A 25,359-nucleotide genomic window follows, 5' to 3' on the forward strand; every position below is an offset into this window, starting at 1 on the left:
TTACTATAGAAATATTTGTTCGATTTAAATTCATTGTGTTTTCTAACTTTTGTTTTTCAGTCGTTGTGATAAGATATTAAAAGTTGTTTTAAATTAAAGTAATTATATTTTTGTGTATATGTAATTTAAGTAAGTAACTATATATAGTATTTTTCATTCAATCATTTCCTTTTAATATCTAGTTTTTATTAAAAATAGTTCTACTGTCTTAATCAGGAATTGTACTTTTATATAACAAAAGTAAAAATATTTTATATTTTAGAATTATTAACTATAATATATTAAAGTTACATTACACGTAATAATATATAAATATAACCATCATCTTTTTACTTTTACACAATTTAAAACTGATACAAACTAATTTTATTCAAAATTAATATTCCTTGATAAATTAATACTGATAAACGATAAATTGTTTTCTTTTTTTCTTTTACTTCTTTCATATTACAAGGTGTGTTTTAACATTGTTTTTACTTTATTATTTTACATATTTCTTTAAAATATGTTGCCTTTTATTTCATTTTCTTTTAAATATGAACAAAAATATTGTAAAATATAGTACAAAATATATATAACTATTGAAAAAAACAAATATAATGAAAAACAAAATCCACAAATAAGAGATTATAAGAGTTATAAATTAATTGTAAGTTAAAATTAAAAATACATTTAAAATATATTTTCTCAATAAAAAAGACATTATTAATATTTGAGTTAAGACCCTTGTGTTGTGATTTGATGAATACTTATGTCAAAAATTAAACTATTACACTACTGGTATCAAAACTTAGTTTATGATATGTTCACCAAACAAATTATGGGTGTTAATGGAACGCTTTGGATAGGTGACACCCAACATAAAAAACCTTAACCCTCTGATAACTTTGTATCACATGGTCACAACCCATATGTTGAAACCATTTGTTAACATCTTATGCTAGAAACCAACATCATACTTAAACAAGTTAAGACAAAGTTTTAAAATTCATGTAATTTAAGGAAGCAAGATAAGAAATATTTTTATAAAGATCGAAAGCAATAAGAAGTAAACCATGGGATAACCTAAAGATCAATGAGGACCATAATTCTCCTGCTACACACCACTTAACACTTTTGCAATTCTGAGGGAGGTTTGCTTGAGATAAAAAAAAAAAAAAAAAAACACTTTTTGGAACTTTCTTGTCTAAATCTTAGATTCAAACTCTTTGGTTAGGAGTTTTAATACATGATCATCTTTCATTATTCAGTTTATTGTTGTGTTTAATTATTTCATTGCTTCTTTTTTCATATTTCTTCTATTACGAGTGTGTTTGATTAGAGGGATCAAGATGTTTTTATAGAGTTTCACAAGATACAATGATAAGATATTGTAGGATTCAAAATATTGAATTTACTTTTATCTGAGTGGCCAAGAAACTAGTTGTATCTCTTTTATAAGATGAAAGTTATATAAATTTTGTGGCTTTCTCTCTCTCTCTATCTCTCATTTGATATATTATTCATCATGTTCTTTTATAATTTTTTTTATATTTAAAGAATTTAACATTACATTTCAAATTGATGAAACTTATTTTACAGTCTTTATCAATTTCATTTAGTAAACATTATTTGTCTTTTTCAAAAATTATTCATAATATAATTCGATTATCTCAATCTCAAACTATAATTCTAAGAGAATACATTTTTTTATTATAGGATAAGACTACTCCTTATTGCTCTCTAGAAATCTAAATCGATGGATATAGATGTTATTTAGTATGACATGTACATGTATGAGTGAAAGGTGAACACTTTGTCAATCTTTAAGGATAAGCGTGAGTGTATACTCCTCTCGTAAGACTCTTGGAGAGCAGTGGGGAGTGGTCTTTGCATGTAAGACTCCTGGAGAAAGTACAAAGGGTAACTTTACATAGTTGTACTAAGGGTTAACTTTGTCCAAACTTGCTAGGGAGTAGTAGAAAGTGGCACCTATGAGCTTTGTCCATAAGACTCCTAGGGAAAGAGGGGAAATGGAACAATTTTTGTTTGGTACGTTACGTGCTAGAGTTACAAACCTGGTGTTGAGATCACTTGCTTATACTATTGATGCGATAATATGTTCCTTTTACAGTTATGTGAGTCAAAAAAGTTTGGTGTTTGTTTGTATGATGTGTTGTTTGAGTTTATGATTTATATATATTATGATTGATATGTATGTTGGTTATGATGTTTTGATGTTTGTACGTTAGCTCGTCCTTTTACTTTGATGGTTGTAGTTTTCACTCGCGATGATCTCTTCTATATTACATGTAAATCTCTTACACAATATAGATGTCTTCTCTTCAAAGTATTTTCGAAGCATTTTCATATTCCTAGTATTCATCCTTACACATTTAACCTCTTAATTATTATTTTTTTCACTTGTAACTTAAAAAAACATTCCATATTTCTTTAGTATTTGAATATAAAGAAACATGATACAGTAAATAACCTGAAATGGGTAAAGAAATCATGCTTTTACCTCTCATACGATAATGTGCATGCTTGTTTTCATTTGCAATAACTAATTAAAATCTTTAGGAGCTTCAACATTATCCACAATTTTATTAGATAAAATCTTTAATACTAATTCGATTCTACCTTAATCTATATTCAATCAAGTAGGAGTATTTCACAATTCTTGAAAACAAATCAAGAAGAAACATACACAATTACAACAAATATTCATTAATAATTATCGATGAATAAAATGTAACGCGAAGTTTGGCTCAAAAAGTGAAATTGAGGAGATATTTAAATGAAAATAATTTTTTTATTATTAAATTTTTACAACTTTAGGTGTTTAGACGATAATACCTCATGTCGTAAATAAAAGTTGTCAAAATTTAATAATCAAAATATCATTGTCCATGTTTAGGCGAGTGTATCTCCCAGAAGAAAGATGGAATGAATTTTCATTGCTGCAATTGTGTTTTGATGATGTTGGCACTGATTTCATGCAGGTGTGGAAAGAGGTGTCCAGAACCAGGGATTTCATGGTACTGAATCCAAGGAATGTTTTGAGCAATGTAACGTTGGAGCTGAACAGGGATGAGCTTATCGTCATCACCTTGCCATAGATGAACATGGCCTGTGTTATCTGGGAAAGGATTATCAATATCAAGAGGATCAAAGTCCCATCTTCCAAACCCAACTATGGCGTCACGACAAATTGATTCAGCTTCACCTTGTTGCTGCACGTGTGACTGCATCATCCTTATATGGATTATTTACATGATTAAAGATAAAGAAAGTGAGGAGAAAATGATGATGATGATGAAGAGGTACCTGATGTTGTCGTGTTTTGATTTTGGAAAGTATTGATAAATCTTGATCGGAAAAAACCTTAGGGTTGCGATTTACAGCACTTGATGAAGGAAAGAATTTCTGAGTGAACCACCAGAATGTTAGCGATGGAAAGTAGTGAGCAACTCGCAATGCCCATTGGTCTCGTGTGGGTTGTTGGTAGTAGGACTTTGTGGTAATGTTGGAAGGAAGGTTATGCCACCAATAATTTACCACTGGTGTCAGCAGTGTTGCCCCAGCAAGTCTGATATTACAATCACAACCACACCAAATTCATTCATGGGTCTCACTTATAAAGAATATTAAAGGATTACTAGTCTGGATGATACATATTTTTTGTTCAGATTTATCAGATTGATATTTATTTTTAGAATGGTCAAAAATGGCTTGAAACTCATAAGTCAATTCGGCTCATTACCAGTTTGAATTAGATTGGGTTGAAATTTTTTTACAAATTTTAATACAGGTTGATTTTTTACCCGACTCACCTAGACCCCAGTTCACCCGGGTTGAACCCATGGTGAGCCGGGTTGGCTCATCAACCTGCAAATAAATGGTCGCATAGTATTTTTTATTAAGTTGGATTTTGCATTTGGGTTATGTTAGGTTATTTTTTTTAGTCAACACATAGATAATTTGTATTTTTGTGATTTTAGTTTGTATTTGGATTGTATTAAAATTTATTTAAATTTTAATTAGAATTATAATTTAGTTTTGACAAAAAAAAAGAAAAAAAATTATATTTTTTCTAATTAAATGAACTTGTAAGCCAACCCGTGTAGCCCACCAACCGTGGTGGACCGGACTGGGTTTGAATGTTTTTGGCTCACTCGTTAATAAGTGAGCCGGGTTGGATTGACTCACTAAGTGATCAATCCGTAGTGGGTCGAGTCGCATTAGACCGAGTTACCTGTTTTGACATCTCTATCCATTTTGTAAGGTGTTAATCGAATTTTAACTTTTGAAAAAATATTTCAATTAATAATTTATCTTGAAAGATACCTAATTTAGGTATCGTTTAAAAAATTGAGAGTCAATTGATATTCCGTTTTAAAAAGGTATATCAAACTGACAAAAAAAATATTATTCAACTAATTAAACCATTCTTGAAAGAAAAAAAAAAAAAAAACAATGATACTCTAACAAATTTGAACATCTTTCAAAATAAATTTCTATTTTTCTATTTTTTCACTCTGTATTCTAAAATTAATAAGATATCACCCTTAACCTATAAGAAAAAATTGTAAAAATATTTCTTAAAAAAAAAACAAGAAACAATAACTAACCTATGAGGAATGAACTTGAGGCAACCCCAGACAGCTTGTCCTCCCATGGAAAATCCCACAACATAGAACTTATCTCCCAATTCCAACTTATCTGCAAGCTCTTCAACATCAAGTGCCAAACTTTTCATCGTTCGATTTGGATCTGGGTCACTTTCTCCATACCCTGGTCTATCAAAAGACACAACACACACTCCAAGTTCCTCAAGAACTCCCTAATAATCATTAATTCATCATAACACACTACAATCAACCCAGATGAACACAAAACTGAAAACCAACATTGTATAAATTAACACTGATAACAGATAATGAACATACATTGGGAAGGCTTGTTGCAATAACAGCATCATGTCGACAGGAACCAAAGCCGTGTAAGTACACAATCTTGTTCTTGGCCAGTTGTGGAGGCACACCGTGTTCCTTGTAGGCTAAGTGCCTTCCATCTCTGAGCTTAATCCTTGAAGCTGTGATGGGTGGTCCATTTGGTGAACCACATGTTCTTGGGGGTGGAGGCTGAATGGCCTGATATGCCAAGGCCACAAGAACTACAAAGAACAATGCTGCAATTTTTATTGCCATTTTTCAGTGCAGAAAACCAGAAGGAAGAAGAGTTAAAAGAGAGAGCTTTCACTGATTATTTATGGTGACATTGATGACGGTGTTATGCGATTCGTTTAAGGAGAGACTTTGTTTTCAATGTTCATAGGTTGAATAGGATGACAACGTGGCTGGATACTGATCACATGTTTGTTAAAATATTGATAACAAAGAAATGATGAATGAGAGGTCAAATTTGTTTTGTTGTAATGATGTTAACATTAGTATTTTTTTAAAGCTTAATAATTGAGAATGATTACTTATTATAACTATTAACTTTTAAAAGCAATTTATTAGACAAATAATACTTTTTCAAATTATTTATGCAATAAACTTTAAATTGTGTTTTTTCATGAATTGAATACATAATTTTAACTTATTAAAAAATAAGTACAAAGGTGACATAATTAATCTAAATTAATTAATGTTATTTTAAACTTTAAAAACATTAAATAAATAGAAACAAAATAAAAATGGATCTCCCGGGTGAAAGGGAAGGTAGAAATTTTTTTATTTTTTAGAAATTTAAAGTTGAAAAACAATTATGTTTGATTTAGGTTTTGAAAAATAAAATTAATAAGAAACAATGTTTATTGGATGAATTTTGGTCAGGGGTTTTACGAAAACGTTCTAATGGAGAGGTAAAAATCTAACTTTCTCAAATTAAAAGAAATATTTTACAGAGGAAAAAAAATATACTGCATTATACCTTCCGTTCTACAATTATTGCAATTTTAATCATCTTAACAATGTTCAAAATTAAGTGGTGTTCTCACCCTCTAACGAAACATTATTACTTTTTAATTTATCCTTAAATTGATTACCCTTTGTAAGTTCAATTAATGCATTTACTAGAAAAGTATTTCAAAACAGTGATATATTTATTATTGTTTTTATTCTGTATTAAAAAACTTACATAGTCAAAAACAGAGGAAAATCTCTTACCAAATAATTTAGTGTGGTAATAAATTAAATACTTTAATAAAAATAACATATTCTTCTTTATTTTCTAGACTATCTAAATAAATACTTTTAGTTTTTAACAAACAAAACAAAATTTAGTCATTTTCGCAAATCATAATTCCCAATATTCATAATTTTAAGATTCTGTCTGGTATCAAATATCTATAACAATATATAAAGGGGATTCCACTTTTTGTGTCCACATTTCAAAATATCCATTTTACTCTTTAAATATAATAATTTATTAAATTTTTAAAAATTGACTATTACTTGTACAAGATTTTTATAAAATCGGATGTCTCTGCTTTTTCTCTTCATCTTTATTTATTAATGGTTATTCTTTCGTCTTTTTAAAATAATTTAACATGTAACTGTTATTCTACCGTTTGTTTTTCTCTGCAACAACATCATTTCATTACTGTTCGTTTCATGAAGTTGTCTTACCTTACTTATTGGTTTTGCTTTCACACTCACTTTGTTGATGCTATTTATCTTTATTGGACAAAACAAAAAAGGTATTTTCCATTGTTCCTTTTCATCTTTGATTATCTCTATTAAATCTTTATTGAATGCCCAATTATCCAATTTATGATTATTCGTTTTTCATGTTTTTTTATTGTTTCAATTTTTTTTCCTATCCTTTTTCAATTCATTATGGTGGAAAAGTAATTAACCAAGATATTCTGGGCAAGTCCAAGAAAATTCCTCTATCGCAGTGGAAACGATGACAACTTACTTAATAACCAAATATTCAGATATGTTCTTTATTCATTAAAGAGCGTCCTGCAAATCAACCATAGTATAATCTTCCAACTGCATCTTAAGTAGTAGCTGTATACGGATCCTAGACATCAATCTTTATTTGGCCTCCCAATTAAAGAAATGGTTAAGGATGTAAATATATGATACTTTCATTTACTAATTTTTTTCTACATCATGTATGTAGTAAATATATATTTCAGTTTTGTAACGAATGTATATTTATAGACACCTACTAAAATAGTTTGTATATTTATAGACAACTACCATTGACTCCATCACATATAGCTCATTAACCCAAATCTTGATCAAATGTATTAAATATTAGTTCATATGCAATCTTACGAATTAATAATTTACTGTTTTCTTATTCAACCAATTTATGTAGTATACCCATCATAAATTATCATTTATTATTCCTAATATTATACATATAGCTATATAAAAAAAAGCGAACAGGCTCGAAAGCGCCTGTGTTTTCGCTAGTTTTCTATAAAGTAAATACTCCTCCACTCTTTTTTTTTTCTCTTCTATATTTTAAACAGAAGACACGTCTTTTGCCTTTTCTTCTTAAAAATAACTATTTCTGACTAGAATTAATTGTCTTTTCAGAAATTAAAATTTCTCCCATTCCAAAATATGATTTAAAATACAACCTTATTATCAACTTTTAAAACATAACTCTATTAAAAAAAATCATATTTTAAAGCAAAACTTCAATATTATTTTAAAATATATATAAAATAAAATTGTACTTTTTTTTCCAGCATAAAACAATACAACTTGTTCACTTGAAATCATATTTTCAAACGTCACTTACTCATACTTAGTAATTTAAGAAAACTATCTAGAAGGATAGAAGAAATTAATTATGTGATTATATCTTATTTTAAGAACAATAATTTTTGTAATTTTCTCTCTTTTTTTTTGGTACAATATGAAAAAAAAAACTTTTCAGCAAAATTTATCTAATAATAAAAGTAAAATGTTAAAAAATAATATTCTTAAAAATGTATAACAATCATCTCATAAAATCAAAGGAACCAACAATTAAAAATTAAGTAGACACCTAAAATTAATTTACATATCAAGTCATTATTTTACATAAACCAATAAGGGTTGTTAGCCGTAACTTCCAACATTTCATTTTTTTTCTTATAATTTACGTCAATTTGACATATTTGTATGATTATGCAATATTATCTTTTAGTAAATCAATAAGGAAAAGATATCATATATAATATATAATAACAGTATTAAAATTGTGAATATTATTTTAATTTTTTTCTTTTGTATCGAGTGTGAGACAAAAACATGTTTCATAAAGTGAATGATTGTTTTTAAGTGATCTAGATTTTCTTAATCAGTTTGAAAGTAATTCAGTTTGATAAGTTGATTTCTTTTTATTACGATAGTCATTCATTGAGTTTGACCCTATCCTTATTTTCTTTATGAAAATTATCTTTATTAAACAATGAAATTAACATAAATCAGTATAAAATTGAAAAATGTAAACAAATAATCTATGATTAAATAAATCTACCAGCAAGTGATTTCGTCTTCGATATGCTTCACGATATGCCACAAACATGGATGATGACCCACATTTCCTCTGTTTAAGCCACCTTGACATTGTTGGAATTGTCTCGGGAACGCAAGAAGTTAACGATAAAAGAGTCAACAATAATCTACAAGGATTTATAGATCAGTGTGAGGAAGGAATATTAGAAACGGGAAAAAAGAATAAAAATATCAAGTGACCTGGTTGAGGTGTGCTGCAACACAAGGAAGAACAAGTAACCCAGATTCTCCAAATGCACCTTGAAGTGGCTCTATCACTGCTACCATCACTGGTAATGTTTTCTGAAAAGGAATGAAAACTTGTTTGACAGCAAATCATAATGATAACTATTTGACAACTAACTTGTGTGAAAGTGCCTCCGAGTTGATATACTCATTTCATGGGAGATCTGAAAGAGTAAAAAGTGATGGGGTTATTACCTGGCTTGCAACAAGTACGACTGCACTGGCATTTTCTTCTCGAGAAAAAATTGAGTTTCTACCACCAGAGATAACCGAGAGACTCGAGACAGCAATGATATTGAAAACCAATAAAGACAGATGAAGAAGTCTGCAATATATCATGAAGGACAATTTTAGTTACCACATTGCCAAGAAAAAGTTAATAGTGAATAATCCTATTAAATGCACACTATTGCTCTCATACGAAGAGAGTGCCAGAAAGTATCTCTATGTTGAACAAGACTTGAAATGAACAGAAGAAGACTATATAATTTTCTATAAGGTAAAACCATGATACCGATAATATAATTTTCTAATGACAATATGCTTTTTACCAATTCAATGGATCTGGTGTTATCCATGAAATACGGACTTAAAAACAGAATCAAGATATATGGGCACTCAAAACAAAGTGTTGTATGTAAATGCTAAAAGAACGTGTCACCTAGGGATACAATACTAAATATCTACAACTTCTTGACATAGGAACTCTTTTGTTTTAACTTTTCATTTTAGAATGATATACAGAATAAGTGTTAAATTTTGACTATATATTTATGTTACAAAACAAAAACTAGTAAAGAGAAAACTACCGGTAACAGGTTCCAATTATGTCATGATAAGTACACACAAATGTAAACTAACTCATGTGCCAAACATACGTTCCCAGTCCAATAGCCATGAGAAACACATTGGGCTTCACCATTAACAGCAGTGGCCTTGACCTACTGACCTGTATCCAAGGTACCTGTATGGCAATATTCTATTAGACTAAAATTGGCTTGTAATAATAACTTGATGAATAAATAACAAACCAAATGTAATATCTCATACAAGAGAAGGAAATCAATTCCAGAGAAACCTCTAGGACAAAAGCTTCATACATGATTTGTTTGGTTGGATAACTGACCATGTATGTAAAGCCTTCATATCAAAATAAAATGCAATGAACAAAGATAAAAGTTTAGCATATGGATGCAGAATTGGAAATATTTTAGTTTTGATCAAAGGTGTTCGGTTACAGGTATTACACTTCATAAACACAAACATAACGATTCATCAGCACAATTATTTTCTGGCCCTGAATGCAAAAAGTAGGTCCCTTGACTTTATGGCTTCAATGGGAAGCACAAAAACAATTTTTCCCAGTAAACTATTCTTGTTCACAGGGAGAAAAGACAAGGGGACAAAATGACTAGAAGGACTAGTAAGTCATTAATCAACAGTCCAGTGGTCATTAACTCGACTCGTATGAGTCAAATTGAATATAATTAGAGAAGTAGAAAAATTTTATTTTTTCCCATACAAAAGAATGTCGATTGCTGACTACTGGTTTTCAAAGATGAAGATGAAGGGAAGGAAGAGTATGCATTGTGAGAAAAGAAGTCCCACATCGATGGGAACTTACTTAGGAACTTACTTTTAATGTTATAAAAGGAGTTCAATGTTTCCTTAGGAAATCATCCCAAAAGTCTTTCCTTTCTATTCCTTTTACTTTACTTGCTTGAGAGAAGAATTAAGAGAGAAGGTTAGTTTCTCCTTTAAGGTTCTCCTTGTATTAGTTTTTCCTATTTCCAAGAGAGGGGTTGTCATTGTTTTTTCCTTGGGATTAGAGAGAATGGTATGTAATTTTTCCTTTTCTTGAATAAATTATATTCATTGCCTAGTATCTATTTTTGTTCCTTTATTTTCATCTTGTATTTTAGTTGTGAGTACTTGTGCTGGTACTCTGATACCCAACAGTGGTATCAGAGCTGTTGGTTCGTTTGTGTGATTATCTTCCGCTGCTATTGTCATTAGAATAGTGCTGTGATAGTGGATAAAGTGTGGTAGTGTGAAAGTGCATGTCTAGGAAAGTTCTGGCTAGGAAAGACTTGGTACTTAAGCGTGTCCATTAGTGACCCACCTCTCTTTCCTGGGAATTACCTGGTGCACTGGTTCACGGTCTGCTTCCATTGTTCCAGTAGACAGTACTATTCATAGTGAGAAGTGCATAAGTCGGTTTTAAGGCCATGACAGTAAGATACGAGATAGAGAGGTTCAATGGGAAAAATTTCTCATTGTGGAAACTGAAGATGAAGGCAATTTTGAGAAAGGACAATTGTTTAGAAGCAATTGAAGAAAAACCTGTCGGCATTACAGATAAAAAGTGGAAGGAAATAGATAACAATGCTATAGCAAATTTGCACTTAGCATTGGCAGATGCGGTTTTATCCAGCATTGCGGAGAAGACTACAACAAAGGAGATTTGGGATACTCTCACAAGCTTGTACGAGGTTAAGTCACTTCACACAAGAATATTCTTGAAGAGAAAACTCTATACTCTTCGAATGAGTGAGTCTACATCGATGACAGACCACATCAACAATCTAAATACGTTGTTTGCCCAACTTTCAGCGGCAGATTTCAACATAATTGAAAATGAACGTGCGGAGCTTCTACTACAAAGTTTACCTGATTCATATGATCAGTTTGTCATCAACATTACAAATTACAACGTTGCTGACCTCCTGCACTTTGAGGATGTTGCCGGAGCTCTTCTTGAAGAAGAATCCAGGCGAAAGAACAAAGAGGATATGGTGGAAAGTGCAAGGCAAATAGAAGCTTTGGTGATGACGAGAGGTAGATCAACAGAACGTGGATCTAGTGGGAGTCAGTCTCATGATAGATATCAAAGTAAGAAGCATCTCAAATGCTACCATTGTGGCAAAAGAGAGCATGTGAAGAAAGATTGTTGGCATTTGAAGAATGGAGGAAAGAACTCTGAGGCATCAACCTCACAAGGTTGTATGGCAAATACCTCGGAGGACGAAGATATTCTGTGATGAAGAGGAGAGATTTGGTAAGTCATGAAAGCTCAGAAGATCATGGCAGATGTGTATGTGCTTTTGGAGATACGTTGCAGGATGCTAATGCAATGGTTGCATCGACAAGTCAAGAAGAAGCGGTGTTGACGTGACATCATAAACTTGGGTATAAGTTAGAGCGAAGTTTGCAAATCCAGGCAGAACGTAATCTCTTACTCGGGCTCAAGAAGGTTGTTTTACCTCTACGTGAGCACTGTGTGGTAAGTCAACAAACATAGTCATAGATCGCAGATGGTTAGTTTGACTACCAGGAAAAAAGAAAACACAAGAAGACTTGATTTATTATGATGTAAGGGAATCACCAGAGTTATCACTAGGAGAATCAAAGTTTACTTCAGGAGATTGTGGGTGTACTACATCAAGAGGAAGTCAAATGTGTTGTTGCCAGTTCAAGGAATCCAAAACACGAGTAGAGCTTGAAACTGGGGAAAATTAAGTGCTTGGGCTATGCTAACAATGTGAAGGGGTACCACCTGTGGGTCCCACTACCCACAAGGTTATTGTTAAGCAGAAATGAAATGATGCTCCAACCAGAAGGCGTTAAAGAACAAGAAAACTTGGTTTGCATGGTTGAACAAATCTCAGTACGGTTTAAAGAGGGCGCTCAGGTGTTTGTACCAGAGATTTGATTCCTTCATAAGCCTCAGTTACAACAGACTGGGTGTTTAGACCATTGATGTTGTATGTGGATGACATGTTGGAGGTAGGCCCCAACAAAGTTCAAATTCAGGAATTGAAGGCAAAATTGGCTAGGAAGTATGAGAAGAAGGACTTGGAACTAGCAAACAAGGATTTCAGGGATGCAAATACACCAAGACAAAAAAGATAGGAAGGTTTGGCTTTCTCAGAAGAAATACTTACTGATAATCTTGCGACGCTTCAACATGCAAGATTGCAAGCCAATTTCGGCCCCACTTTCTATCAATTGTTCCTCACGTATGAGTCCTAGTAGTGAAGCGAAGAGGATGGAGAAGTCTAGAGTACCGAGTGCATCGGTGTTGGACAACCTTATGTATGCTATGATGTGTACAAGGCCAGACATTGCACAAGCAGTGGAAGTGGTTAGTAGGTTCATGGCGGGTTTGGTGGAGAGCAGTGAAGTATTGACAAGAGGTCCTTAGAAGGAACCTCGGGTGTTGCATTACGTTTTGGAGGATCAGAATTATGTGTCAATGAAGTCTACGTGGATTCAATCCTACTGAAGTCTACCATATGAACAAGCAACATGAAGACAGAGAATAAATCATGGTGTGAAGATTTGATTAATTTCATCAAAATCTTCAAGTGGGAGATTGTGAGAAAAGAAGTCCCACATCGATGGGAACTTACTTAGGGACTTACTTTTAATGTTATAAAAGGAGTTCAATGTTTCCTTAGGAAATCATCCCAAAAGTCTTTCCTTTCTATTCCTTTTACTTTACTTGCTTGAGAGAAGAATTAAGAGAGAATGTTAGTTTCTCCTTTAAGGTTCTCCTTGTATTAGTTTTTCCTATTTCCAAGAGAGGGGTTGTCATTGTTTTCTCCTTGGGATTAGAGAGAATGGTATGTAATTTTTCCTTTTCTTGAATAAATTATATTCATTGCCTATTATCTATTTTTGTTCCTTTATTTTCATCTTGTATTTTAGTTGTGAGTACTTGTGCTGGTACTCTGATACCCAACATGCATCACAACAAATGTAAACATGTTATCAAAGGAGTCATGAGAACTCAATTGATATGTGAAGTGAACCGTGACAACATTCTAAAGGCTATATTAAGCCAAGAACAATACTACCTTGTTCAGAAACTGATGGTTATAATTGAGTTATTTATATTTAGGATGGCTCACTAGTGAACAATGATTAAATTTAATGAGCTGATTCTACTACATAGAATGCACCACTGGTCTGGTCCAACAATATAAACAATTAAAAGAAACAGCATAATGCATTTCATCATTCTTACAACTTAATATTCTGAACATGTTAAAAAGACAAGTCAAAACATATGCAATCTTTCCATCAACTTGGTGCAAGGAAAACCACCAACACAGAAAGGAAACAGGGAACACTGCAAAGGGATTGTTCTTACAATGCTAAGGAAAAGCGCACTGATTAGTGAGAAAAGCTTGCGGTTTTTGTCGACAAAGTCAGCCACACCTGTATGTTACATATAAAAATAAAAATAAAAAAATATTATTAATATATGATAATGTTATGGTGAGAAAAAAATAAGGAGAAAGTATGGAAAGGGAGAATAGCATATCCTTAAATGTGCAACAACTAAGGGCCTGATTGTTCAAGCAAAGAAAAATATATGATATGATTGCAACCAGAGATAAAACTAGGTTAGAGCATATGAAAGTGATCATAAGAAGAAAAAATGATAATAAGATAGGGTTTTGACTTTTGAAAAAGGCACTAAAACAGCCTTTTTAATTTCTATTTTTTAAAAGCTTAATTATTATAAATTTCTACAAACACATCATTTAACTTATAAAAGAAAAGTTTTATTATAAAAAGAAGCACAAATAATCATGCCCAACAGAGTTCTCCTATGCTTCTTCCTATCCACTAAAGAAAAGACAGACAGACAACAAAGGTGTACCCATAACATAAGATTGACAAAGACATTTTTTCTTAAAAGACAATATTTCTCATTTGCTCTTTTGGTTACTACAGGTCGCATTTTAGTGAAGCATGAAACTAACTAATGCTAATTAAAATTAAAACAAAGAAACTAAACCTGACCGAACAACTGCTTGACACAATACATCAAATTAATAAACTCAACAAAGCTACAATGTAGCTTATATTTGTCATATCTGTAATCAATGTGACATCCCATTGCACTCGCTCACAAAACTCATGGTTAGACATGGAGTGTGTAGATTGTAGAACTGAGCCCTTTTTAATATTGACATGGGAAGTCACAAGACTGGGTAAATTAGACTGGAGAGTGATAGACTCCTGGGAAGGCAAGGTAAGGAAGGTCTTGAAGATGAACTTATAAATTTATTGAAAGATCTTGTAATGGCATTAATAAGGGCAGCTAAATCCAAGAATTTGCATGAAATAGATAGCGAACTTGCACGTAAAGATGAAGCAAGAAGAATCAAGACTCGTCAATTGGAGAAGATTGGGGAATAAATTGAATCTGGGAAGATTTACTGTCTTTTGGGTTCCTGGGCAAAATTGGTAACATGCAGCCAGTGAAACACAGACTAGCGTGTGAGCAATGCTCAGTTTCATGGCCAAAACTACAGAAAACAGGGCAATAGAGGAGGCATTGGGCATTCATATGTTTGTGGTTACCCAGCTTCAATTAGTTGGAATGTTGGTAGGAGGACCTCATTTCAGAAGCCATAAGTCATTCACCATTACTTTGCTCTTTGTGAACTCAACTTGAACCAATCTGTAACAACTGGATTGATAAACACCTAAGAACTTAAGGAACTCAACCTCAAAAGTTAGTTACTAAAGAGGAAGAATTAAACACTTAAATATTCCAGTGAGTACTTAATACAACTCAATGTGAGATTTAGGCCCCATAATACCAGGTATCTATCAATTGACAGCCATGACTCCTCTGCTTCCTTGCACATTGTTGGTGCACTTGGGCCTCTTAGGTCTCAAGATATGACTTTCTAGGTAATTAGACTCTTAGGTTGAATCATGGGATCAGGTAGTTTTTAATATTGCACAAGGAAATCCATGGACCAATAGCTTTTTCTTTGAGACAGAGGAGGCCTTGAGGGTGACCCAATATTGAATCTGTGATACGCTATGAATAATCTTGAATTTGTTATAAACATTAGATATTCCAAATTTTTTCCTTATCATCCTATGTTCTGGACAGTTTTAGTTTTAATTCAGTATTCTACAACTCTTCCCTTAGTGATACTTAACTTTTTTGTTGGTCCAAACCTTTCACAACTTAGAAACCTCCATAGGTAACCCTTTCCAAGACACTGACAAAAACTAGCTATTGAAGGGGAGAACCAAATACTTAATTACTCCACCTGAGTATCCCATACTTCTTGATGTGAGACTTGCGCACTCTACAATACCCAAGTCTCTATTATATATATAAATCTATTGTCATTTTGTCCAAGGAAAATTTCCTTGCAAGGAAATTATCATTGAATATGCTAGCTTCAATGTTTGATAACCATCAGATTTCTTAACAAAGCCTCTTAGCCTACTTATTCACTATATTTTTCACAAAGTTGGTACATAATATTTTCTATGATTGGGGTGGAGTTCTGGTAATCACAAAGGTAATTATTAAAACTTTGGAAACAATAAACTTTATGAAACATTGGGAAATTATGAACTTTGAAGATAATTCAATCCTTTATGATTCTAGTATATACAAGTTGTATCTATTTACATATATCATATCATAATCTCAATGAAAAATTCTCCAGAAATTCACAAAAAGTATCTCCTGAAACTTCTCAGTCACTAATTTTAAGGAAGATTCCGTCGTCTTAATATTTAATTTAGGATAAGATTAGGCACGTTTCTTTACTTCGTACAACCTTTTAAGCACCAGGCTTTATCTAAAAGTTGTTGAAGAAATAGCCATTGCTGCTACTTTGACTTTGTTTTTTTGTTTTTTTTGTACCTTTTTATTTTGCTTTACATTATTTTATAGTGGATTTCTGTAAGAACAACATTTTGAAAATATTAAGTTGACCAGCCTTATCTTGACATAAAGAAATGACAAATGCGTAGAGATGATGACAAATGACATGCAAGTAAATAATCTAATAAGAAATTATCTACCCTATAACTATTAGATACCACTTTGCAACTATGACCTCCAAAGAAACTCTGCATTACAATTTCGTTCAATTGTCAGTTATTATTTCATTTAATAATGTCAATAGTTATTTTATCCATCAAAACATGTGAAAACAAGCTACTTGAATAAGCATAAACAGATGGACACACCTTTGAAAGATTCACGTAGAACCTGCCCATTCAAAGCAACAAAGAAGATTAAAATACTTTTAAGAAACTGATGTAATAAGAATTTGGGCAATCAGCTCGAAAGACCAAATAGCAAACGCCAAAAAATGTATTATACCGTCAGTAAAGTGTACATAAAGAACTAAATTCGAAGATATTTACTTCACAACCTTTTGAACATAAAGAACCCAGCAGTAAGCCCACACAGAGAAGACACGTTTTTGGTGTCCAGAATCAGATCACCTTGGAATTATTCAAACAGCATCTACAGTATCAGGTATGTGAAAAAGAAAACCCAATTACCTTTCCCAAGATAAGGGGGATTAATATGGTCAGAACTAGACTTTTAAATAATTGCTTGATAGGTAGAGCTACTCCAACTCCAGCAGCTACAAATTTTGTGATGGAAAGTGGAATCTAAAAGATAAAATATTATCATAAATATAACAAAAACTATAATTAAATTAGATGGAGAAAATGTAACAACAAAAATATTGAAATAATATGGACTTGATATGATGAAAAGCAACAAGAGATAAAATATTAATTTTATTACTTTTTGTGAGATGTGATATATGAGGCTGATGCATAATGATAATTTAATCGTGTTATTAATTGTTAGAAAAATCAAGAGAATAAAAGTAAAAAAAAATGTTGTTAATCTCCCTTGTGTCTATATTTACATTGACAAAAGTCGGTACAAGAAAGATAGACCCAGCCCATTAATACAAGATAACAAGTACAACAAAACTTATGTTAAGTGCTAATTTAATACAACCAGTACAAGTCCCGTCCAATACTACTAATATAATATGTGGGCCAACAGTATAAGAATCCCAATATTCTAACAAAACATTAAATGTGAGAAAATAGAGGATTATAGAGGGCTGGAGGATGGCCCCATTATCAAAATTGATGCTTCTCAATATGACATTTTGTTACTCTAGCTTAATATGCAATTTCCTTCAGTGTGTATTCAATTTGTTAAGATATCTTCACATATCTCTATTCCAATAATATCTCAATAAAATCTTGTAGGACCTTCAGAATATATTGTTTATAATGGAATGGCATGAAGGAAATACAACAAAATGTCATCAGGAATTTGCATATTAAAAATTGTTAATAACAAAATTACAAATAAGAATTGTTTCCAAATTATTGAAACAAAAAATTCAATAAAAACTTAATCAAGTGATATATTAATAAGTAAATTAAAATAATTTCATTTTTCAGTATTTAATTCTTAAAAGTCAACTTTCTAAAAAAGTAGTTGTATTCGATCTTTGTAAGGCCCATTAAAAATGTTTCATTTCTACCTGCCCTAAATTTAAGGGGTTGCCCTTGTGAGTGGGCCTAAGGGCTGGCCCAGTAGATAAAACCATCCTTCGTTGCCCTAAGTCACACTTTTCACTCATTTTCATAGAACCTAAGACTGCAGCCGTCAACCCCCTGCTAGAGTTTGCTTTCACTGTCACGTTGAGCTAAGAGAGCTTGTTACCCCATGTAAGTATTCCTTCTTGTTCGTGCTGGTTCCTCTTCACCTTTTCGTAATTTCAGGTAAGAGCTTCTGTTAACTCCATTTCCTGGTTCTGTTCCACCCTGTTTTCAGCCCCATAGTTCATCCTTAGAGTTGTTGTGCTCGTTGTCGTGCCGTCTGGGCCTCTACTAATCTTTTCCAGGTACGGGGAAGTTAGAGTCAGTGTCTTGATTGTTTTCTGAATGAGTTAGAGTTTGTTGGATGATTGTATGCACTGTATGATTGTGTTGAATGCGTGAACGACCATGTACTGTCTTTTGGGTGCGAGCATGTGATTGTTGCAAGAGAAGCAGTGGCGAGATCTGTCAATCTCGTCCAGGCGCGAGGAACTCGCCCAGGCGAGACTTGCAGGTGCAAACCAAGGGTTTCGCGAACCCTTGCCCAGGCGGAGGACTCTGGTTTTGAGCGAGGCCAGTCTCGCTCAGGCGAGAGCCACTCGCCTAAGCGAGGAGGAGTGAAGGCCTGGAATGCTGCTGTGGTTTAGCCCAGGTGAGAGACCTCGCTGTTGGGCGAGAGGTTGTCTCGCTCAGGCGAGCCAAGACTCGCCTGAGAGAGCCTGCGCAAAAGTCCCAGCACTAGTCGTGATCTCGCCTAAGCGAGAGTCTATGGCCTAAGCGAGAGTACCCCTCTCGCCTGAGCGAGGGCTCTTGGCTTGAGCGAGATACACTGCAGGTTGGAGGACTTTGTTAAATTGGTAATTGCATTGCTGGTTTATGATGTGTCTTGTATGATGTATGAAGTCTGTGAAATGAAAGGCATGGTATGTTCTGTATTATAAATTGGTTAAATGTGATTGAGGGATCTTGGCATGTGAAATTAATGAATGGGTTGGAATTAAAGAGGCATGATATTGTTATGAGATGAGGCCCTATACTCATGGAGTGGTAATGACCGGTGGCATGGGTTCAACACGTGATACGAATGAGGATTCATTTTCAGAGGTTGGTATGAAATTGTAACCATGATTAGTGTTCTTTGATTGTTGACGTATGATTTTTGGTCCGTGTCATTGTGTAATTCCTTGGAGCCTCTAGGTGAGTCCTCCGGAGTTGCGCTTCAGTGGTCGGGACGTAATTCCATGACCCCTGTTAGTGGGTGTTCATGGTGGTGCCCCATCTGTATAGTCTAATAAGGATTCAAGGTAAGGTTGCATCCTGACACTCTAAGGAGTCAGTTAGTCTCACTTAGAGCGGACTAACTCCTGTGGTGAGAGTAGCAGGAGGCCCGAAATTCATTAAGGACTAACCTTGTCGTGAGGGAAATGGATTCATTGTAACACTTGTAACATATAGCTCGGGGGTGAGCAGAGGTATCCACCACAAGTGCAAGCATCCGCTGAATCCGACCAGACTATATGTATCCGGATGAGTCGAGTCAGGGTCTAGTGTATTGTTTGAGAAGTCAAAACATGTTTGGATGATATATGAAATGCTTGGATTGTGTGATGATATGTATCTACTTGATGAACTGTTTTACTCTAGCTTACCCTGTTTGTTGTATGGTTGTCTTGTATGTGACTCTTCTTCTTGCAATGATCATCAATGTAATTGATGGGGAGCAGATGGACGAGGTTCTCGCGGTCAACAAGGCAATGGCGATTCCACTGCTTAGCCATCTGGGGTGGACTTTATTTTCTTTATGGGTTTTCTTTAGGGCTATGGCCCATGTATTGCTTTATGCCTTACTACTCTACTCCCATCTGTTAGACTATTATCTGGTTTTCCGTTGGCATCGTGGTGTGCCCAGTTTGTAGGGGTTGTGTTAAGGATCCCAGGACTACGCTATAGTACTATCTTTGCGTGACGTTTCTTTTAATTTTCGCTTAATAATTAAATGGGATGTTACAATCTTATTAATAAGTCATGTGATTATGTTTTTATTAGATTTTTAATTACAAAAATTTAAAATAATCTTTCTAATTTCAATATGAAATTTTAATGTATTTATCTATTTTATGTTATTTAATGTTATTTTAAAACTTTTGTCACATAAGTGTTCAACAATTTCAAATTTTTACTATAACAGAGGGATTTGGTTGTAATGTATTTACCCAAGAGGTTAAATGTAATCTTTAACAAATAAAGGAGGGTCTATATCATGAGGAAAAATCTATAATAAGGATATTTTTGCCAGTTATATACAAAAATAGAGATTTTGGGTTTAAATGTATGCAGCATATTCACAAAACAGGAGAGGTTTGTTCAGATTTTAGGAAGATGTTTTGCATTTCTTATGCAAAATACACAGTTTAGGAGTTACTCATCCCTAAATTTCAATACAGCCATATAATTATTCTGCAATAAACTTAAAAAGATGAAAAACCGAGATTTAATTGAGGATAATGTTAAATATGTAACTCTTTATGACTCACAATCATTATTCCTAACAAGTTGGATATTACGGTCATTGCAAGAGCAAGCGCAGAATTTCCCCCAGCAAGCTGCAGAATCAAAGTGAGAAAACTCAAGCAAAACTCAACTTGTTTACGGGTACTAGATACAAGGTATATAAAATTTATAAGAAAAGAAAGTCAAAAGGAAAGCAAGAAAGGAAACAGAATATAACCATATATACCTGGGTAAGTGCGACACCACTTGATAATGTAGTTGGCATACAGCTAAATATAGCCAGCCCTGTAGAGACCCAGAAATTCATATCTCAAATTGAAAATATTGATGACTAAGAAAGCCAACCGTCAACAGCTAGTACAGACATTACTGGGAATCAATTGTTGGAAATGTGCAATATATGATACCAAAATGGAAGAGTGAAGTACCTGCAAGTGTTGATCAACAAATAGAAACAAGGTAGAGTTTTATAATCATTTTATAAAGCACAATCACAAAGTATTTGGAAAGCAAAGAAACAAAAAGGCTAAAATAAGATAAAATTAGAAAACCTTGCTATGAATAAACAAAAGCATATGTCCATCCATCCTCCAATCAAACAAAAGTTCAAAAAATTGTTCATTTGATGAGCAATACCTATAGTTTGTTTTGCATGACTTATTATATTGTCTAGATATATGTCAAGCTCAAAACAAGGTTTGCCTCTTTGATGGTTTGTTGCATTCATCTTCTTCTCTAATAGAGGTAGCTCCTTCAATATATCACCTTCCAATGGCGCCTTTTTCAATATATGGAGCAGAAACGTAACTTCAACAACTGTACAAAATTCAAGATATATCCAACCATGTCCCCAAGCATTTTCTTTACTTTCTCAGATTGTTGTATATAAGCCAGTTTCCAAAATTATAAGTATCTAAATCAAATTATTTTCTATCATTTGTAAATAGTCCATTTGCATATTCTTTACAAAAAATGTTTGTCGTCTTCAACAAGGAAAACACTCACAAAGCTCTCAGAAACTCCAACATGGCAACTTCAATGAAGTCGCAGCGTATAGTTTTAGGTATTAGTCTCCATATAGTTTAATCTCAACACATGATTTATGTATTCACGTAATAGAAGTTCAGGAACCACACACCATAACACCTTTGCAAGTTGATACAACCAGTACCAAGAATTAAAAGAATCATTTTAGGAGTCCCACATTTGATTAAGGCTTAAACTCAACTTTTTAACACTAACAATACCTGTCCCCAGCAAAAGATCCACCACTTCCTTAGGCAGAGAATAGAGAGAGAATGAGGAAAGGCTTGTTGAAGAGCAAATGTTGGCTCCTAAATATCTGCACGAGGAGGGAAGTTGTGCCACCTAAGCAAAACTTATAAATCATCTAATCCTACCCAGCTGATATCTGACACATTTTGCTGGTTGAACTTGGAGCTCTATGTCATCTGCCAAGGCCAAGGGCAGAGATCAAACAAACTGTGGTGTACTAACTACCTTCTTGAGGGGGACCCATGAAAAATTGGGTGGATCTTGCTATCCTCTGGTAAATCCAGCTTGTGGGTTATCTGACCTATATGGGCCATTAAAATGAGGAGTGAGCTAATGGTTAGGTCTTTCAGCCAACGAGTACATCTTGTAGGGTTAAAATTTAAGAAAAACTTAATCTTTCACAACATAATACACACCTCTCTTATGCTTATTATCTTGTATTCTCATTCTATTCTAGGCCTTTAAAAAGTCCTGCCTTAAGTCATCAAACAGCTCATCACATTGTCATTTAACTGATGACCTCTTCCACTATTGAAGGAATGATTGCCCCTTTCAACAATAAGGGTGGATTGCATCCATACAAAATCTTGAAAGATGTCATTTAACTAGATGCATTATATGTAGTGTTGAACCAAAATTCTACCTACATAACACATCTAGCCAAGACTCTGGTTTAGTTATCACATACACTGTAAATAAGTATCTACTGACAGTCTAAGGGCATGCCTACATAACCTATAGTCTGACATAGGCCTAAGTTCTGTATTTTATAGAGGTGCGCATTTTTTTTCTGACATGAGCCTACTAGTATATCAATATATTGTGCTAAAATTCGATAAAATAATAATAGAGCTAGTCATTGAACACATGGTCAAAGAAGCACCCTTTAAGGAAAATAAACCACCTAAAATTTAACCATCAACTTAAAGCAGAGACAAGTTTCAATGAATCAATGCATATCAAAGAAAACACAATCTTTCCAATAATGTGGAATTATTTGAGTTACTATACAGTATGTTATATCTGCAAACATGAAGTAGTTCTTCAACATAGAAATTTGAGTGTCTTAAATATGGAAAAGAAGTCTATAAGGTAACACAATGCAGTCAAAATTTAACTAGCAGTTATTCAACGTTTGACAAGATCTCAGCCCAGTAAGATACAAATGTGGTGACACTAGCTTAAACAATAAAACTACTATAAAAGTATCTTGGAAATGGCTAAAACCGACTTATGCTTAAGGTAGAATAGAAATAAATCGTTAAACCTGTAATAAATTCCTGGGGTTGGAGCTGAATTTGCAATATTATCCTGGAAAAATATGGTGTAAGAAATAAAATAGACACCTGCAAGAAGAACCAAAGAACACATTACACATTGGAAAATACATAAAAAATAACCTTTAAAATTTTGTAAGAAATAAAATTCATTTTTCAAAGAGTTCAATGGTGTCAATTGATCCATGTAGTCAAACCCATCTAACAATATGCTCAATCGCTGCTATCGTACAAACAATATGACATTTAGTTTTTCAAGTTAAAACTGCTATTCTTGATCACGAAATTAGAAAGCTGAGACATATTACATTCTTTTTCCTTGCTAGGAAAAAGGACATAACGTTGACGATTGTTTCAACAGGTTCAAAATTTTTGTCTCGTATCAACAACACACACATATATAAACCACTTATCAGAGTAGACAAAAGGAAAAATGAAACAAGTTTCTCCGATGAGATAATATTATCCCATGCATAAGTTAAAAACAGATTTTGGAGAAATTAATATAAGAGAAATTTTACAAATTAACTTACAAAATTTTAAATATTATATATTATATACAACTTCATAATAAATTTGCAGCATGATCAGTTATATTCCAATTAGGAAAAGTGAGCCCAGAAAAAGGCCCTCCAATCAAATATAGATAAGATTTTAATCAAAAATAGGATGACCGGTCGAAACAGGTTGCGGTGAACCAGCCTGTAAAATTCATTCATAAAAATTTTATGTTCATACAAGCCCAAAGAGTCCAGCAGGCCATGCTTCTACAGCTGCACCAATTTCTTCACTACGCAACATCAATCCTATACGATAAACCATAATAACACCTTGAGATAAGGGTATTATAAAATCAAAAAAAAAAAAAAAAAAAGATGCAAAAGACTATCCACGAAAACTAACCTGAGATCACAAAAATTCCAAACGGACCAATTTTTGACACATTAAATTTATCAGCAGCACAACCAAGACTAGGATATGTTAATCCTAATGTCACTGCACTAATCAGAGCTACACGTTGCCTCAAAAACACAACCAAATTTGTTATCCATTAGAACATAATCAAAATGAAGTAAACCATAAACAAAATCACCAAAAAAAAAAACACGAAATCTGAAGGGACATGATAGAAAGTAGAGCCACCTAAAGGTAGAACGTTGCTCCTAGCAAATTTCAAAATGGGTTCCAGCCAACTCAATCCTCCCGCCGCTTTACTTCCATTGCCACCAATCTGAATTTCCAAAATTAAATTAATTAAAAAAAAAACTCAAAAGCTCAATATTACATCACCACAACAACTCCATTAAATTACAGGATGAATCAAAATGTAGGTCTAAATAAATTCAATTCAGGGTCACATTTAGTATACCAAAACCTTCAAATCTGAATTTACTGCCAAAATCTTTCCAAAGCGTCAGCCACCTCATTCATAGCCTCCTAGTCCACTCCACAACAACAATTGGGTCCAACATAAACTTTATTCTAAAAAAACCTTCATTTTTTTTTCACCACATTGAGAAAAGGAAAAAAAAAAAAGAATTCGCTTTTTTTTCTCCCTAAACTTGGGAACTAACAGATTAACATTTTTATTAATTTTTGTTTTCTCAGCCGATAGCATAGGTAATGGAAAGAGAGAACCTGCTGCGAGCGATCACAGGCTCTGATGAGTGCGGGTTTTAAACGGCGAGCGACGGAGCGAAGAGTTAGGGGTTTAACGGCATGGTGGTGGCGGTGAAAGGAGGAGGAAGTGGTGGCGGGAAAGCGCGAGAGGGTGAGTGAGTGCGCCATTGGCTCCGTGGAATGCAGTGACTGGACTCTTAACAGTAATTGGGAGGAAGCTGATGCGAACATTTTTCCCTCTGGATTGTGTCGAGAACGAGTGAAGGAGTGAGTGAGTGAGTGAGAAAGTTGAGGAATGGTGGTGGTGGAAACAACGTGCAGACTCTTCTTTTGTGGTCACTTGAAAGTGGACTTTGTAGTCTATCAAATTAATAAACTTTTTAAATATTCTTCAACTGTAATTTATTATTTGTTTTTTTTTTAGAGGAATGATTGCAATATTTCTCCAAGTTTCTTTCTTTTGCAACTCTTTATTAATTTCAACCTTTTAAAATTAATTTTATAATGTACTCATCTAATTT

At 33.3% G+C, this 25,359-nt stretch overlaps 2 protein-coding genes across 2 annotated transcripts; both read right to left on the minus strand.

Moving 5' to 3' along the window:
* Positions 1-2,774: 2,774 nt before the first annotated feature.
* Positions 2,775-5,283, minus strand: LOC114190484 (uncharacterized). The gene is made up of 4 exons (XM_028079392.1): positions 4,932-5,283; positions 4,614-4,825; positions 3,310-3,571; positions 2,775-3,227 (listed from the first exon to the last, which is right to left on the minus strand). The coding sequence occupies exons 1-4, from the start codon at positions 5,190-5,192 to the stop codon at positions 2,937-2,939; spliced, it is 1,026 nt and encodes a 341-aa protein (XP_027935193.1). The 5' UTR covers positions 5,193-5,283; the 3' UTR covers positions 2,775-2,936.
* A 3,089-nt stretch (positions 5,284-8,372) lies between these two features.
* LOC114189811 (Sodium Bile acid symporter family) lies at positions 8,373-25,179 on the minus strand. The gene is made up of 14 exons (XM_028078511.2): positions 24,857-25,179; positions 24,362-24,449; positions 24,122-24,229; positions 23,957-24,024; positions 23,209-23,287; positions 20,893-20,951; positions 20,690-20,758; positions 17,082-17,195; positions 16,761-16,782; positions 13,894-13,961; positions 9,617-9,702; positions 8,934-9,063; positions 8,694-8,795; positions 8,373-8,620 (listed from the first exon to the last, which is right to left on the minus strand). Exons 1-14 carry the CDS (start codon positions 25,067-25,069, stop codon positions 8,549-8,551), a joined length of 1,278 nt encoding a protein of 425 aa, XP_027934312.1. The 5' UTR covers positions 25,070-25,179; the 3' UTR covers positions 8,373-8,548.
* Positions 25,180-25,359: the final 180 nt, after the last annotated feature.

This window comes from Vigna unguiculata, chromosome 7 (genome assembly GCF_037176805.1).
Source record: "Vigna unguiculata cultivar grain cowpea cultivar isolate G323 ecotype 2 chromosome 7, ASM3717680v1, whole genome shotgun sequence".
NCBI classification, from domain to species: Eukaryota; Viridiplantae; Streptophyta; class Magnoliopsida; order Fabales; family Fabaceae; genus Vigna; species Vigna unguiculata.

Excerpts from the sequence above, each read along its gene's own strand:
- LOC114190484 (XM_028079392.1), bottom strand. The coding sequence starts at position 5,192 with ATGGCAATAAAAATTGCAGCATTGTTCTTTGTAGTTCTTGTGGCCTTG. Across the intron at positions 3,572-4,613 it reads CTCAAGTTCATTCCTCATAG|ACTTGCTGGGGCAACACTGC; the intron begins GTTAGTTATTGT and ends TTGTAATATCAG. Across the intron at positions 3,228-3,309 it reads TCAAAACACGACAACATCAG|TCACACGTGCAGCAACAAGG; the intron begins GTACCTCTTCAT and ends AGGATGATGCAG.
- LOC114189811 (XM_028078511.2), bottom strand. The coding sequence starts at position 25,069 with ATGTTCGCATCAGCTTCCTCCCAATTACTGTTAAGAGTCCAGTCACTG. Across the intron at positions 16,783-17,081 it reads TCCCCCTTATCTTGGGAAAG|GTTCTACGTGAATCTTTCAA; the intron begins GTAATTGGGTTT and ends TTGAATGGGCAG. Across the intron at positions 9,703-13,893 it reads GTGCGCTTTTCCTTAGCATT|GTACCTTGGATACAGGTCAG; the intron begins GTAAGAACAATC and ends ATTGCCATACAG.